This window comes from Equus asinus, chromosome 7 (genome assembly GCF_041296235.1).
Source record: "Equus asinus isolate D_3611 breed Donkey chromosome 7, EquAss-T2T_v2, whole genome shotgun sequence".
NCBI lineage: Eukaryota > Metazoa > Chordata > Mammalia > Perissodactyla > Equidae > Equus > Equus asinus.
This window is the reverse complement of record NC_091796.1, coordinates 101583497-101596551: the sequence shown is the minus strand read 5'-3', so window position 1 is coordinate 101596551 and position 13055 is coordinate 101583497. Positions and strand designations below refer to the sequence as shown.

Genomic DNA, 13055 nt, shown 5'->3' with positions numbered 1-13055 from the left:
GCTGACGTGATGCCCTTGAACCTTGAGCGCTTGAGTGTGTGTTTCTCACAAAGAAGGATATTCTTCTACATAACCATCATTCCCATCAAAATGAGGAAATTCATATTATACATTACTGCCATGTAATCTTCAAGTTTTGCTAAATGTCTCAATAATGCCTTTTATATATATAATTTTTTTTGTATTTTTCTGAGCAGGAGTTATAATCAACTCTGTCTTTACTTCAAACATTTAAAATACTGGTTTATTCCTTTAGTGCTTTGGTCAACTGGCTCTTTTTAGAAGGACAGGCTCAGGTATAGGAGAATTTTTTTCTATGTCGAAAGTCCTTTAGAATAGAATATAAAGAAGAATTCTAACTGGTTTTATTTAATCAAATATTTATTGAGCATCTGTTATATTTCAGGCTCATAGCCACAGAATCATGGTGATGTGTCCTTAAATATCTTAAGCAGTATTTTCTTTCTTGATATTGAAAACATCATCCAATGTTTTATGGTATTAATGGTGTCGACTGTGTTTAGACCAAAAAGTAAATAAGAAAACATAGTAAAATCATATGAAATTTGTATTTACAGTCACATAGTACGAACTCAAGGTTTTATTTAACGTAATAGTTTCTCTTTAACCTATGAAGATCAGAGAATGGTTGTTGGGAACAAGGTAAAGGAAGAGCATTTCCTGAGAAAATTCTTCATTTTATACCTTCATTATTTCTCTATATAGAGGTTTAGACTAAGACCTGGATTTAGACTCGTGTTTCTTTGTCCTGTGAGTAGTATGCCTAAGAAGCAGCAAGCCAAGTGCGTACCACACAGTTCAGGGCCATAGCTGTCACTGTGTCTGCGACAGACCTGTTTCTGCCCCGTAATCCTGGTATTCTTTATCTAGTGATGCTTCTGTAAAGAGACCTTTTGGGTGGAGATTACAGTCTGCTGAGAGTCATAGTCCTCAGTCCTGGATTATACTTCCAAGGCTTCAGAAGCTCTAGAATTGGCCCGGGAAGTTCCTAGACAAGTGGCTTCTCACAGGAAGGGGCCAAGGCTACATCATTGCTTGGCACCTTGATTGGTATTCACACTAGGCTTTACAATGAGTCTGTGGTTTTGGCAGTCCTTCCACGTGAGTCATCCACTGGTCCTTTCATCATCAAACCTTTGCTGCCTGCTATGTGACAGCTGCTGTGCTGGGCACACATAAAGATGACTGAGACACAAGTTCCTATCTCTGAGGGGCTACAATCCAGGAAGGGGAAACAAGAAAATACAGTAGAGTATTATGGTGTTATGATTGAATTATGTATGTGAGGGATATGCCGCGGATCCAAATGTAACAAAAGGCTTCGTGGAGGACATTATAAAGTTTTCTTGAAAGGTTAGAGCATGGGTGTTAGGGAGAGGGTAGGGACAGAAGAGCATCTGAGTAGAGTCAAATATTTCTTCGAAAAAGTAGGATGTAGTAGCCTAGCTGTGACATCTGTCACCCCATTAGTCACCAGAATTGACTTGGCTGTTCTAACTAGTTAGAAAGTTGGAAGGGTTTCCTCTCCTTATTTCCTGTTCCATATGCAGTCTTCATCTCATGCAAACTTCCCAGTGAAGCTGTGCTTTCTCTTGAAGAGAGAAAAAGCAGATATCCCTAGAGGAAGTGAGTAATGGAAAAGAACTGAGGGGAGCTGGACATGATCTGGGCACTGGTCCCACTTCTACTAATTAGCTGTGTGACCTTGGGCAGGTCACTTAACCTCTGTGAGGCAGTTTTTTCAAATGTAAAGTGAGAGCAGTGGTCCTCCCTTGGCTGCCCCCCAGGACTGATGGAGGGTCGAATGAGACCATGCGTGATCTGTTATGGTTTAGAGTGCTCTTGCACATGCGAACAGTCTTCCTTTGGTACTTGATGGATTTTTATTTTTAATTAACTTCCTCCTTTAAAGTGCATTTAGATGTATGTAATTTGATGCATATGACACAGGTAAGGCTAGGCAGGTATCTAGTTGTACAGATTGCTTCCTCACTGCCCTGCACTAGAGCCATGTCAGTTGTTTTTCCATTGAAACAACATAATTGATGTTTTTGGGTTTTTTTTTTAAAGATTTAATTTTTCCTTTTTTCTCCCAAAGCCCCCCAGTACATAGTTGTATATTCTCAGTTGTGGGTCCTTCTAGTTGTGGCATGTGGGATGCCACCTCAGCATGGCTTGATGAGCCGTGCCATGTCCACGCCCAGGGTTCGAACTGGCAAACCCTTGAGCTGTGGAAGCAGAGCACGCGAACTTAACCACTCGGCCACAGGGCCGGGCCCTGATGTTTTTTTACAAAACTTTTTTGTAGGATCTAATTTGTGTCGCTATTTATAAAAACCATTATTCTTGTGATTTCTTTAAGGGATATTCTTTAGTTTGCTTTCAGTTGAACTAGTTGTTATGTACTTATTTTTCAACTTTCGTTTTTATAGGATTTTTAATGACTTGCTGCTGTGGGAACCAACAGCTCCTTCACCAGTGGAGACATTCGAAAATATTTCTTATGGTATTGGGCTCTCAGTAGCCAGTCAGCTGATTAATACCTTCAACAAAGATAGTTTTAGTCAATTTAAATCAACAGTACACTATGGTAATATATTTTAAGTTTGTTCTGAATTAACAAAGTAGTAGCCTCTTCAATGCATGGATTTAAAAATGTTTCTTTGATGATGTTTTCCATTTGTAACTACATTTTGTAATACCTTTTAGTAATTTACAGTATTTCCCCACATCTATCTGTATATTGAGAATGTTAATATCAATTAAAGTTATCTTTGTAGTGATAGTATATACATTGTCTGAAATTCAGTGGTAAAGAGAAAAACGTAGAAAGTACATTTTTATTGTTATTCCAGATTTTTTGTAAAAATAGACAGATTGTAAAATATTCTTGTGATAAAATATTCTTGTGATAATGTTCAAGTTGTTATTTTAATAAGCTGTCAGAATCATGTAATTGTGACATTTATTTCTCATAGATGAGGAAAGTGGATCTGAAGAGGAGACTTTGCAGTATTTTTCTACTGTTGATCCCAACTATCGTTCCCGTAGGAAAAAAAAACTAGACTCTCAGAACAAGAACTCGCAGAGTTTTCTCTCAGTTCTTCTGAGTACTAATCATGGATTAATGTCAGTTTTTACAGAGGTAAAGGTAAGCATTTACAAATGCAAAGTGTTTTTTCAAGTGTGTGCTATTTTAAATCTGCCATGATATATGCATCAGTAGTTGAGCTAGTTTGAGGTTGTTTCTGTGACTGATGAAGATCAGTTTTCTGAGGCACGCCATGATGACAGCAGCTTTGAGAATTTAGCTTTCTTTGCAGATCAAAAGACAAATGGTATGTGGACCTTCTTTTGGAAAACATGCTGGTTCTGCTCTTGAGGTGATAACTAGTAATTTATCTCTTATAAGGGAGGATGAAGTACAGGGATTCATTTGGCAGAAGAGAGCCCACATAGCATTTAATTACTCAGTTTTGAATACCATCTTGTTGGATGGTTCAGGAGTCAGACCACTTTGCTGCAATGTGGGAGATTCTCCTAAACTGAATCAAGAGGAGCATTCTAAGGGTCAGAATTACTTTTCTGCATTTAAGTAATGGCGTCTATGTTTTTCTAATCTTCTCATTAGCAAGATAATGGAGATCTGTTGGAAAACAAGCATGGTGAATTCTGGTTAGAGTTCAACGGTGGTTCCTTATTTTGTGTGACCAGATATGAAGGTTTTGATGACAAGCACTACATCTGCCTTCATTCTAGCAGTTTCAGTCTGTACCACAAAGGTAGGACACATGTTAAATATGTGTGTTTTGTTCACCTCTGTTTAGACATGTTTAAGTTTTGTCTAATAGATCAAATCTATTGAGAACAGAAATTTCTCATATTAGAAATTATTTTGTGGGGGGTTCTGATTCCACTGGCAAAGTAACGCTTATTGTAAACTAGAAGTTGACTTCATGTTCTTTTTTTGCAACAACTTTGTTGGGATGCAGTTCACATACTATACAACTCACCCATTTAGAATGCACATTTCAGTGGTTTTTAGTATTCCACGGAGTTGTGTAACCATCATCACAATCAACTTTAGAACATTTTCATCACTGCCAAAAGAAACCCTGTGCCCGTTAGCTATAACCACCCACCACAGCCCTCCCATCTCCCCTAAGCAACCACTAATCTACTTGGTCTCCATGGATCTGTCTCCTCTGGATGTTTCATGTAAATGGAATCATACAATATATGGTCTTTTGTGACTGGCATCTTTGATTTGTCGTGATGTTTTCAAGGTTCATTAGAGTGTTTCAGTATTTTTTTCCTTTTTGTTGCCAAATAATATTCCATTTTATGGGTATACCGTATCTTATTATCTATTGATCAGTTGATGGGACTTTACATTCTTTGTTCTCTTTTGAGCAGTATTTCCTTTTGGTAACAGATACAGAGTTTACTATTCTTTGAGCACATTTCCTGTGTTACCTTGTGAATAGACATGAGATACTTGCACATTCTTAATGTTTATCAGGTTTTCCTATTTAAATTTAATTTTCCTAGCTTTTCAAATCTTAATTTTTTTTTTAAGTTGGGTACTGTCAGTCATACCAGCACGAGCAGAGAGTTATGAGTTATTATTGCCAAGCTAGTTGTTGGTCATTTTGCTTTCAGGATTATGTTATATTCAATGGAGGTACATCGAGTTTTTGTTTGGAGTTATAGAAGTCCGTGAACTAATTCAAGTAACCGTTTTGTTATATTTTCACCTCAATGTGGGTGTAGGCATAGTGGATGGAGTGATTCTTCCTACAGAAACACGACTGCCCAGTTCTACCCGCCCACATTGGTTGGAACCTACTATTTATTCCTCTGAAGAAGATGGCCTCAGTAAAGTTTCTTCAGATGGTGTTGGAGGAGACGCTATGAATATGCTCTCTGTTGCAGTTAAAATATTGTCTGATAAATCCGAATCCAATACAAAGGTTTGTATTTTGTACTTTTATACCATTAAGTACTTGCTGTTGATTTGATTACTAGCTAAAAATGATTGCATAAAAGGCAACGTACTTTTTTTTTTAAACACACTTAATTAAAGTTTTGAATTAGAGGGTTATGTAGGTGATAAAGGTAATTCTTTGTGTTGCTCTGGATAGGAATTTCTCATTGCTGTAGGACTGAAAGGAGCCACTCTCCAGCACAGAATGCTTCCTTCTGGGCTTAGCTGGCATGAGCAGGTAGGAGAGCTGTTACATATGTGTTGATTTAAGTTTTACTTTATATTAACATATATTACATGTACTGGAAAAGTTCGCAAATCACAAATGTTCAGTGCTCAGTGACTCATCATGAAGTCAGCACTCCTGTGTAACTACCTCTTAGGTTAGGGAATGGAACATTATCACTACCTCAGAATGTGGTTGATTTTTTTTATCTTAGAGTTTGGTCCCCATATATCTCAAAGACAGAGTTATCCTTTATGTCCTTAAAGGGAAGGGATTCTGTGTCCCAGGACCTGTACAGTGCCTGGCATAGAGGAGCAGTAAATGATGTGTTGACTTGCACTTCTAACACATGTCTATTCTTTAACTGCCATAACTTCAGAATTATTCCTTAGGCCAGTAATGTGCTTTCAGGCATTTATAAGAGTGTCTATAATTAATTTCCAGTGTAATAATTCTTTGGTTAATGAAATACAGTTGGTTGTTTTTCAGAGGAAATTTTGGGTTAAGAAGTTAACTCTTCTTTATGTGAGAATGAAGACTAGTACACTGTCATTCTTGTTCATTTTCTTTAGAAAGAGGAACTTTGTGCTGGGAAAATAAATTATTTTAAACTTCAATGTTTTCAGAAAGCTTTTTTCATAAAAGCATTTAGGAAACATGAAGGAGATATATATATATATGTCCTATATAGATATATACATATATATCTGTATATAGGGGTGGGTAGAGAGATGGGCAGTATGAACACGGAAGTGTTTCTAAGGGTGAGATTTAGCCTGACCTCCGTGTTTAGATTACAAATATGGGAGTATAGATGTTGGTAGGGACTGGTTTTCAGACTGCGCTGGGTATAAATTAAGGAAAAAGAAGTTCTCTCCACAATGGATTATATAGAAAACCAGATAGAGAGTTTTAAGCAATCTTTAACAAAATTTTTTTCAAGAATTATTCCAAGGAAAATTATGTGAAAGTATATTATAGATACTTTATTAGTTTCATCAGATATGATTTTCCAAGATTTCTGTAGCATTGCAATTGTTGGATGGGCCTCTTTATTTCAAATGCTAGTTTTGCAAATACTTTTTGAAGTCAATTCCTTCAAAATGATGACTTTTTTTCCTTTAGTATTATGATTTTCCAATAAATCATTGCTTTTTCTGTGAGATATTTTGTTTGACATTGATATTAAGGATATCATATCAAAACTTTTTTTTTCTTCTAAAGCAGGGCGTTTTATATTTTTGTGATTATAGATTTTATACTTCTTGAATATTGCTGATGAGCCTGTTCTGGGATATAATCCTCCAACTTCATTTACAACTTTTCATGTTCATCTCTGGAGCTGTGCCCTTGATTATAGGTTAGTTTACAAATGGAACAAGATAAAGTTTTATTGTTTAAAATGTATACTAGGTTTTGAAAAATACATAATTCAGTGGAGTGAAGGTTCAGATGCTTTTGAAAGGAGGGTGTGTCGTCACAGCAGTCTGATGTTCTGTCGTTTCTCTGTGGTCTCAGGCCTCTTTCTCTGCCCATCCGATCTCTTCTCACTGTGGAGACTTTCAGCGTTTCTAGCAGTGTGGCCTTGGACAAGTCATCTTCTACTCTCAGGTACCTGTGTGCACTTCATTGTATGCTAAATGCAGCTGTTCCGAGCATGCTAATTAGTATTTGTCTAAACCCTTTGATTAAAGTCTCGATGTTTTGTTAAAGCCAACATCCTTTTACTAATAGTCATGTCCCTTTATCCAAGTTTTCAGTTTTTCTTTCTAAGATGATTCATCTCATTTCTTCTGTTCGTTACTGTATTTCATTTTTAGGGAGGAAATTAATTCCTGAGGTTGTTAGTTTACTTTTGAAAACGTATATATAAACTTCCCAAATTACCTGATACACTTTATTTTCATAATTTAAACCTTGTGAATTTGGGCATCTACCAAACAAAAAAATGCTGAAAATTTAGAATTAATTTGAGCAGATGATTTAATTTCATTCTATACACCATTTAAATATTCCTGGCACTCATAAACCGTGCATTTTAAAGAAGTGTTAGATATACTTATAAGTTAGAAACTGCATATCACTTTGATAATATTTACATCAGAAAGAATGATACAACTATGTATATAGTAATCACTTAGCATATATTCCAATAAGTATTTTAGATGTTGATTTTATGTTTTTTTCTCAGAATAATTTTGGATGAAGCTGCTTTACATCTGTCTGACAAGTGTAATACTGTCACTATAAATTTGAATAGAGGTAAGAGTTAAAAAAGATAATTGGGGATAGATAATGCTCTATTATATTTGTGTGTGAATATTTTAAAGCATTATAACTCTGGGATAATGCCAGTGAACTAAGGATCTTATTAAATGTCAGTTTGAAGTTGTAATGTCCTTATAACATCAGTTAAGTATACACTTTTTTTAATATAAGACAAATTTTGTTTCTAACTAAAATAAAGTGAATTGTAGGATTTTTGTAGCATGAAACTATATTTCCATTGCATTGTAAATGTTTGTAGCACTACCTGCCATGAATTTTAAAGAAATGCTAGCGTTATTAGGTGTTTGTTGGATAAGCTTTGTTTTTTCTTTTTTTGCTTGAGGAAGGTTGTCCCTGAGCTAACATCTGTGCCAGTCTTCCTCTATTTTGTATGTGGGATGTCACCACAGCATGGCTTGATGAATGGTGTGTAGGTCTGTGCCCAGGGTCCAAAACGACAAACCCCAGGCTGCTAAAGCAGACTGTGTAAACTTAACCAATACAGCACAGGGCTGGCCCTGGATAAGCATCTTTTGAAAGCTGTACTTAGGCATTTTATTAATTACTTTTTAACATTTTAGATTATGTTCGTGTGATGGATATGGGGCTTTTGGAATTAACCATAACTGCGGTGAAGTCTGATTCTGATGGAGAGCAAGTGAGTTATTAAGATAAATGGAAATTTTTATTTAAGTCCTGTTTTTCAAATGAGACACTAAAAAAAATATTGAATTTACTATAAAATTATTTTTCCACTTACATAATTTTAGTCAAAAATAGGTAAAATACTTTAAAATCAAGATTGAGTTATTATAAACAAACATGTCCTGTTGCAAGGCAATTATCATATTATATTTTATTTAATGTAAGCCTATGCAAAAAACAAATTTTTGTCTGTTGTTTGGAAAACACTGTCATCCTTTTTCCCCTGTGTCCCGTCCAGACTGAGCCACGCTTTGAGTTACACTGTTCCAGTGATGTTGTCCATATCAGGACGTGCTCAGATTCCTGTGCTGCGTTAATGAACCTCATTCAGTACATTGCAAGCTATGGGGACTTACACGCAGCCAACAAGGCGGAGATGCGGCCTGGAGCTCCTCCAAGAAAGATGAAGGTACAGCTGCAACATCATTCCTTAGAAGTCACTCGCCCCCCACCCCATTCTAGCCACGTGAGTGACATGTTTATGCCAGCGAGGTCTTCTTCATGCCAGTCATAAGACAGAAAAGAAACTGAAAAATTATCGCTTCAGAGTGATAGGGTCTGGAAAGCTGATTCCATGGGCCTTTTTGGAAAACCATTCTACCATTTGATATCCTTTGTTTCAGAATACATTAATCTTCTCAACCAAAGTAATACTTTTTTCCAGACTTAAGTTATTTTCATCTGTCTGGGAAGAAAGAAAATATTTTTAACATGTAAGAGCTTTTTGTTTTGTTTTGTTTTGTTTTTAAAGATTTTTTCCTTTTTTTCCCCAGAGCCCCCTGGTACATAGTTGTGTATTTTCAGTTGTGGATCCTTCTAGTTGTGGCATGTGTGATGCCACCTCAGCATGGCTTGATGAGTGGTGCCATGTTTGTGCCCAGAATCCCAACCGGCGAAACCCTGGGCCGCTGAAGCAGAGCACGCGAACTTAACCACTCGGCCACGGAGCTGGCCCCTAACATATAAAAGCTGCCTGTGTGCAAGTTGTTTGTAAAAATGCTCTGAGAAGGTAGATGGCAGATGTTAATATTATCACCAGAAGACTTATTTATATAATACTATCGTCCATGTTTATCATCTACTTTTCAGTATACTTTTCCAGTTTTCAGTATACTTTCTCATATGTAATTTCCTATAATCCAGTGCAATAGAGAGGTTAAAGATTATCATCTCTGTGTTACAAATGAATAAGTTAAAACCCAGAGAATTTAGGCAGTTTGCCCTAATTAGTAGCAGATGCAGCAACAAAAACCCAGATATTTTGATTCCTGGTTTAATGCTTTCTGATGCCCCCAAGTGTCACCTCTCTGCCATGTCTAACGTCCAGATTGAGCAATGTCCAGTTTGTTTAACATTTTTTATTTTTCAGTGTTGTCATTCTTCTTTATAGCCTCTTCTGTGAACAGAATTCTCAATCCCCTTAGGCTGTGGAGCCTCTAGTAAGGGTCTGGCTGGCCTTGCATTATCATTCGTTCAGGATGATCTTACACGTTATGTGTTATGCTTCTGTTTTTGATTCCTTGCTCCTGCCATATTTTCACTATTAATAAGGTGATCTATGACACTCCCTCTCTACTGTTTAGTCTTTTTTAAAAGCATTCTTGAGTTTATTAACAGTTATTTTAAGTTATCCGTTTTGAATTGGATCTTTTCATTTTAGAGTCATGTTCACATTTCATGAGCACAGTTCACTAACCAGGATGGTAAAGCATCAGTGCTGAAATTGAGTCCATGAATCACCATTTAGTAGACTGTCTGTCTCTCTTGTGTATGCCCCCCACTGTCCTTAAGTGTGTCTATTTGTTCCAAGCAATGAGTCTCTGACCTACAGTGGCTTTGTCTCGAAGGGGTGAAAGTCGTTGGTAGCCATCAGATTTGAGCAGATCAAACTCTCTACAGAGAGAGAGCCCCTCTTCCCCAGCTTTGCTGCAGTTTTTTCCAACTTCCTTTTCTTCTAATGTATTTCCTCTTCAAGATCCTAGTTCACTGTGCTGGCTTAGAGGCAATGACACATTTATTTCTATTTGCCAGTAGTTGTTGGAGTGATGATGATGATACTGAAAACTTAAAATGGAAATGTAACAGCTGCTGGGCAAAATACAGAAAAATGAACATGTTCCTCTTTCTAGTGTTTTTGTAAAAAGTAGTGTATTTGTAGGACAAAATAAATGTTAAATAGTTTGCTTTTTAGAGCATTTTCAGTTACTTTTAATTAGGTTTTTTGGCTGTAGGTAGATTCCAGTGGTCGATCATCCTCACGTGGTCCAGTACTTCCTGAAGCAGATCAACAAATTTTACGAGATTTGATGAGTGATGCTATGGAGGAGATTGACATGCAACAAGCTACTTCATCTGCAAAACCACAATCTAATGGTAAGACAGACCAAGACCGTTTCTCTGGATGTACTGATGTTGTAGTTGAGGCTTACCTCATTTGTGTTCCTATAAATTCTTCAGTAAGTAACTTATTAAAGAAAAGACAGGTATGAGTTTTGGTAGATATTTATTAGTCAGCTTGTGTTTATTGAGTGTCTTGTAGATGAATAACACTGGCCAGGGTGTTGTGGGGGATACAGATTAAGTGGAAGACAAAGCTTATGTTTTCTGGTAGCTTATAGTTTAGTAAAACAAATTGGCAGTAAACCAGACTAATGCTGGTACTTAGAATAATTGAGAAATGATATAAGAAAACACTTTAGAATGTGGTATATACTTGGACTATTGTTTGGAAAGGATTGGAATCATTTCATTAGGCTTGGGTGAAAGTGAAATGAGTTGGCTTTTAAAAAGTGAGTAGGATTTAGATGTGTAGAGGGGATACAGAAGGTAATCTTGGCAAGGTCATTACCATCAGCAGAGGTACAGACGAAGGCATGTGTGGGCCTTAATTATCTAGCCGCTCAGCCTGTTAGTGGAACAGAAATTCCCTTCTTATTGAGAAGAATTAGATAATAAAGTTGGATAAGCAGGGAGGAACTAGACAGTTAGTCTTGAAAGCCAAGTGGAAGCATCTCAATATTTTGGAGCATCTATCTAAAACATATTTTTTTCTAATTGGATGAACATAGCTATTTCTATATGTTGTGAATCCTTAATTTTTAAATTTTATTTCATGGTGTTTGAAAAGTTTAGCATTACATGTTGCTTTTATTCTAATTTAGAATAAATTAGAACTAAGGAAGAAGATGGGAACTTTTAGCGTCCTATGTGCTACATTATTTGTAATAAATATTAGCAGCTAACCTATTTATGTGGGAAAGAATATTTAGTAAATATTTACTGAGCAGCTTCAGTATTCAAGATTTTGTACTAGTCACAGGGCAGTTATAAGGATGAGTAAGTCTGAGGTGCTGCCATAGAAGAATTTAAAATCTCATCTGTGAGCTTCTTGAGGCTAAAGTGTCACTTTATTCATCTTAGTCTTCTCAATCCATATTACAGTGTTTGGTTTGAATGAATGAATGGCAAAAGAATTCATAAATCTGATATGTAATATAAATGTATGAAAATGTATGGTCACATACAGATTTTGGCACACATGCAGTCTTTTGTGAACTTAATATTGAGAGAGCTGCCTGAGAACAGGTGTCCGGTTTGGGTATCCAGCGCCCTAAGAAGTAGTCTTTATTGCTTGGAATCGCTCCCTGGCCTAAGGTATGCTCAGCAACCGATTCCCCCACCTGCTCCACAAGCAGAGATGTCCTATAGATTTAGGTGAGACACTACTAGATGTAACCAGTTTCTTCCTCTGTTGCAATATTGTCCAAGAAGTTTCTTCCAGAACTCCACCCACAGGACAGAATTGTCAATATGAAATTCTGGCTAAAGTGAAACTCCAGTCAGTGCTAACCAGCTGTTGCCGAATTCCTCAGCTTCTCTAACACCAAATAACTAAGAGGAGACTGTCTGTAACTTTAAGAGACTGTCATTTACTGTTTTCTTAGAGAACTTCAAACTTATTATTAGTCTTTTTATTAGTAGTCAGAAGACTGTTGTAAGAAATAAATGGTACATAATGTGTATCTGACATGTGGTTAAAATGCTTAATAAGTGTTATTGTTATTGATGTTTCAAAATTGCCTAAATAGAATATTGTAATCTTTTTACCTAGGTGTTTTGGATGAAAAATCTCAAATTCAGGAGCCGTGTTGTTCAGACCTCTTCCTGTTTCCAGATGAGAGTGGGAATGTGTCCCAGGAGCCTGGCCCCACTTATGCCTCATTCACTCACCACTTGATTAGTGATGCAGTGACAGGTGTGCCCACGGAAAATGACGACTTCTGCATTCTTTTTGCGCCAAGAGCGACCATTCAGGTAATAAATTGATAATAGGCTCGAGGCCTTGAAATATGTTATATACTGAATTGTCCAAAGGCTACCTGAAAAAGATTCTTTAGATTTTAACTTTTCACAGTTCAGAATTACTTTGTTTTGTCATGTACTATTGATGCTTTATAAATGTTTGATATACTTTACTGTTTCTATGACACATCTCAGAGACTCAGAAGAATGCTCTGTCTTTGCAAAATTTCCTGCATAGATTATTGAACTACAGATGTTGTATATGGGAAGTTAACTCTTCAGGGTAGTGGAATTAAATGGCAGAAAGGAGTGCTGCACAGAGTTGCTAGTCCCAGAACTGGGAAAGATGAGGTTTGTGTGAAGGCTGGTGGTGGGTTGATATATATAATTTCCGTTTTAGTATCATGCTGACATTTAAAAAGTGTGGTCTGGATTTAGTGAATGCACAGTTCACTAACGAAAATGGTTAAGCATTGGTGCTGGAATTGAACCCAGTAAATCACCATTTAGTGTCTATATGTGCAGTGGTAACTTAGGTGAGTGTAT

The 13055-nt window shown here is 36.6% G+C and overlaps 1 protein-coding gene across 3 annotated transcripts in view; it reads left to right on the top strand.

The window, feature by feature from the left end:
• The window catches only part of ATG2B (autophagy related 2B), a 71629-nt gene that overhangs the window by 35117 nt on the left and 23457 nt on the right, over positions 1–13055 (top strand). For all 3 annotated transcript variants that reach the window (XM_014843459.3, XM_070514272.1, XM_070514271.1), the window contains exons 19-30: positions 2454–2611; positions 3000–3172; positions 3653–3803; positions 4795–4994; positions 5166–5246; positions 6488–6594; positions 6753–6845; positions 7426–7496; positions 8084–8160; positions 8446–8616; positions 10439–10580; positions 12319–12521. In XM_014843459.3, the coding sequence (XP_014698945.3) occupies positions 2454–2611; positions 3000–3172; positions 3653–3803; positions 4795–4994; positions 5166–5246; positions 6488–6594; positions 6753–6845; positions 7426–7496; positions 8084–8160; positions 8446–8616; positions 10439–10580; positions 12319–12521 (1627 nt within the window). The remainder of the gene's footprint in view (positions 1–2453; positions 2612–2999; positions 3173–3652; positions 3804–4794; positions 4995–5165; positions 5247–6487; positions 6595–6752; positions 6846–7425; positions 7497–8083; positions 8161–8445; positions 8617–10438; positions 10581–12318; positions 12522–13055) is intronic.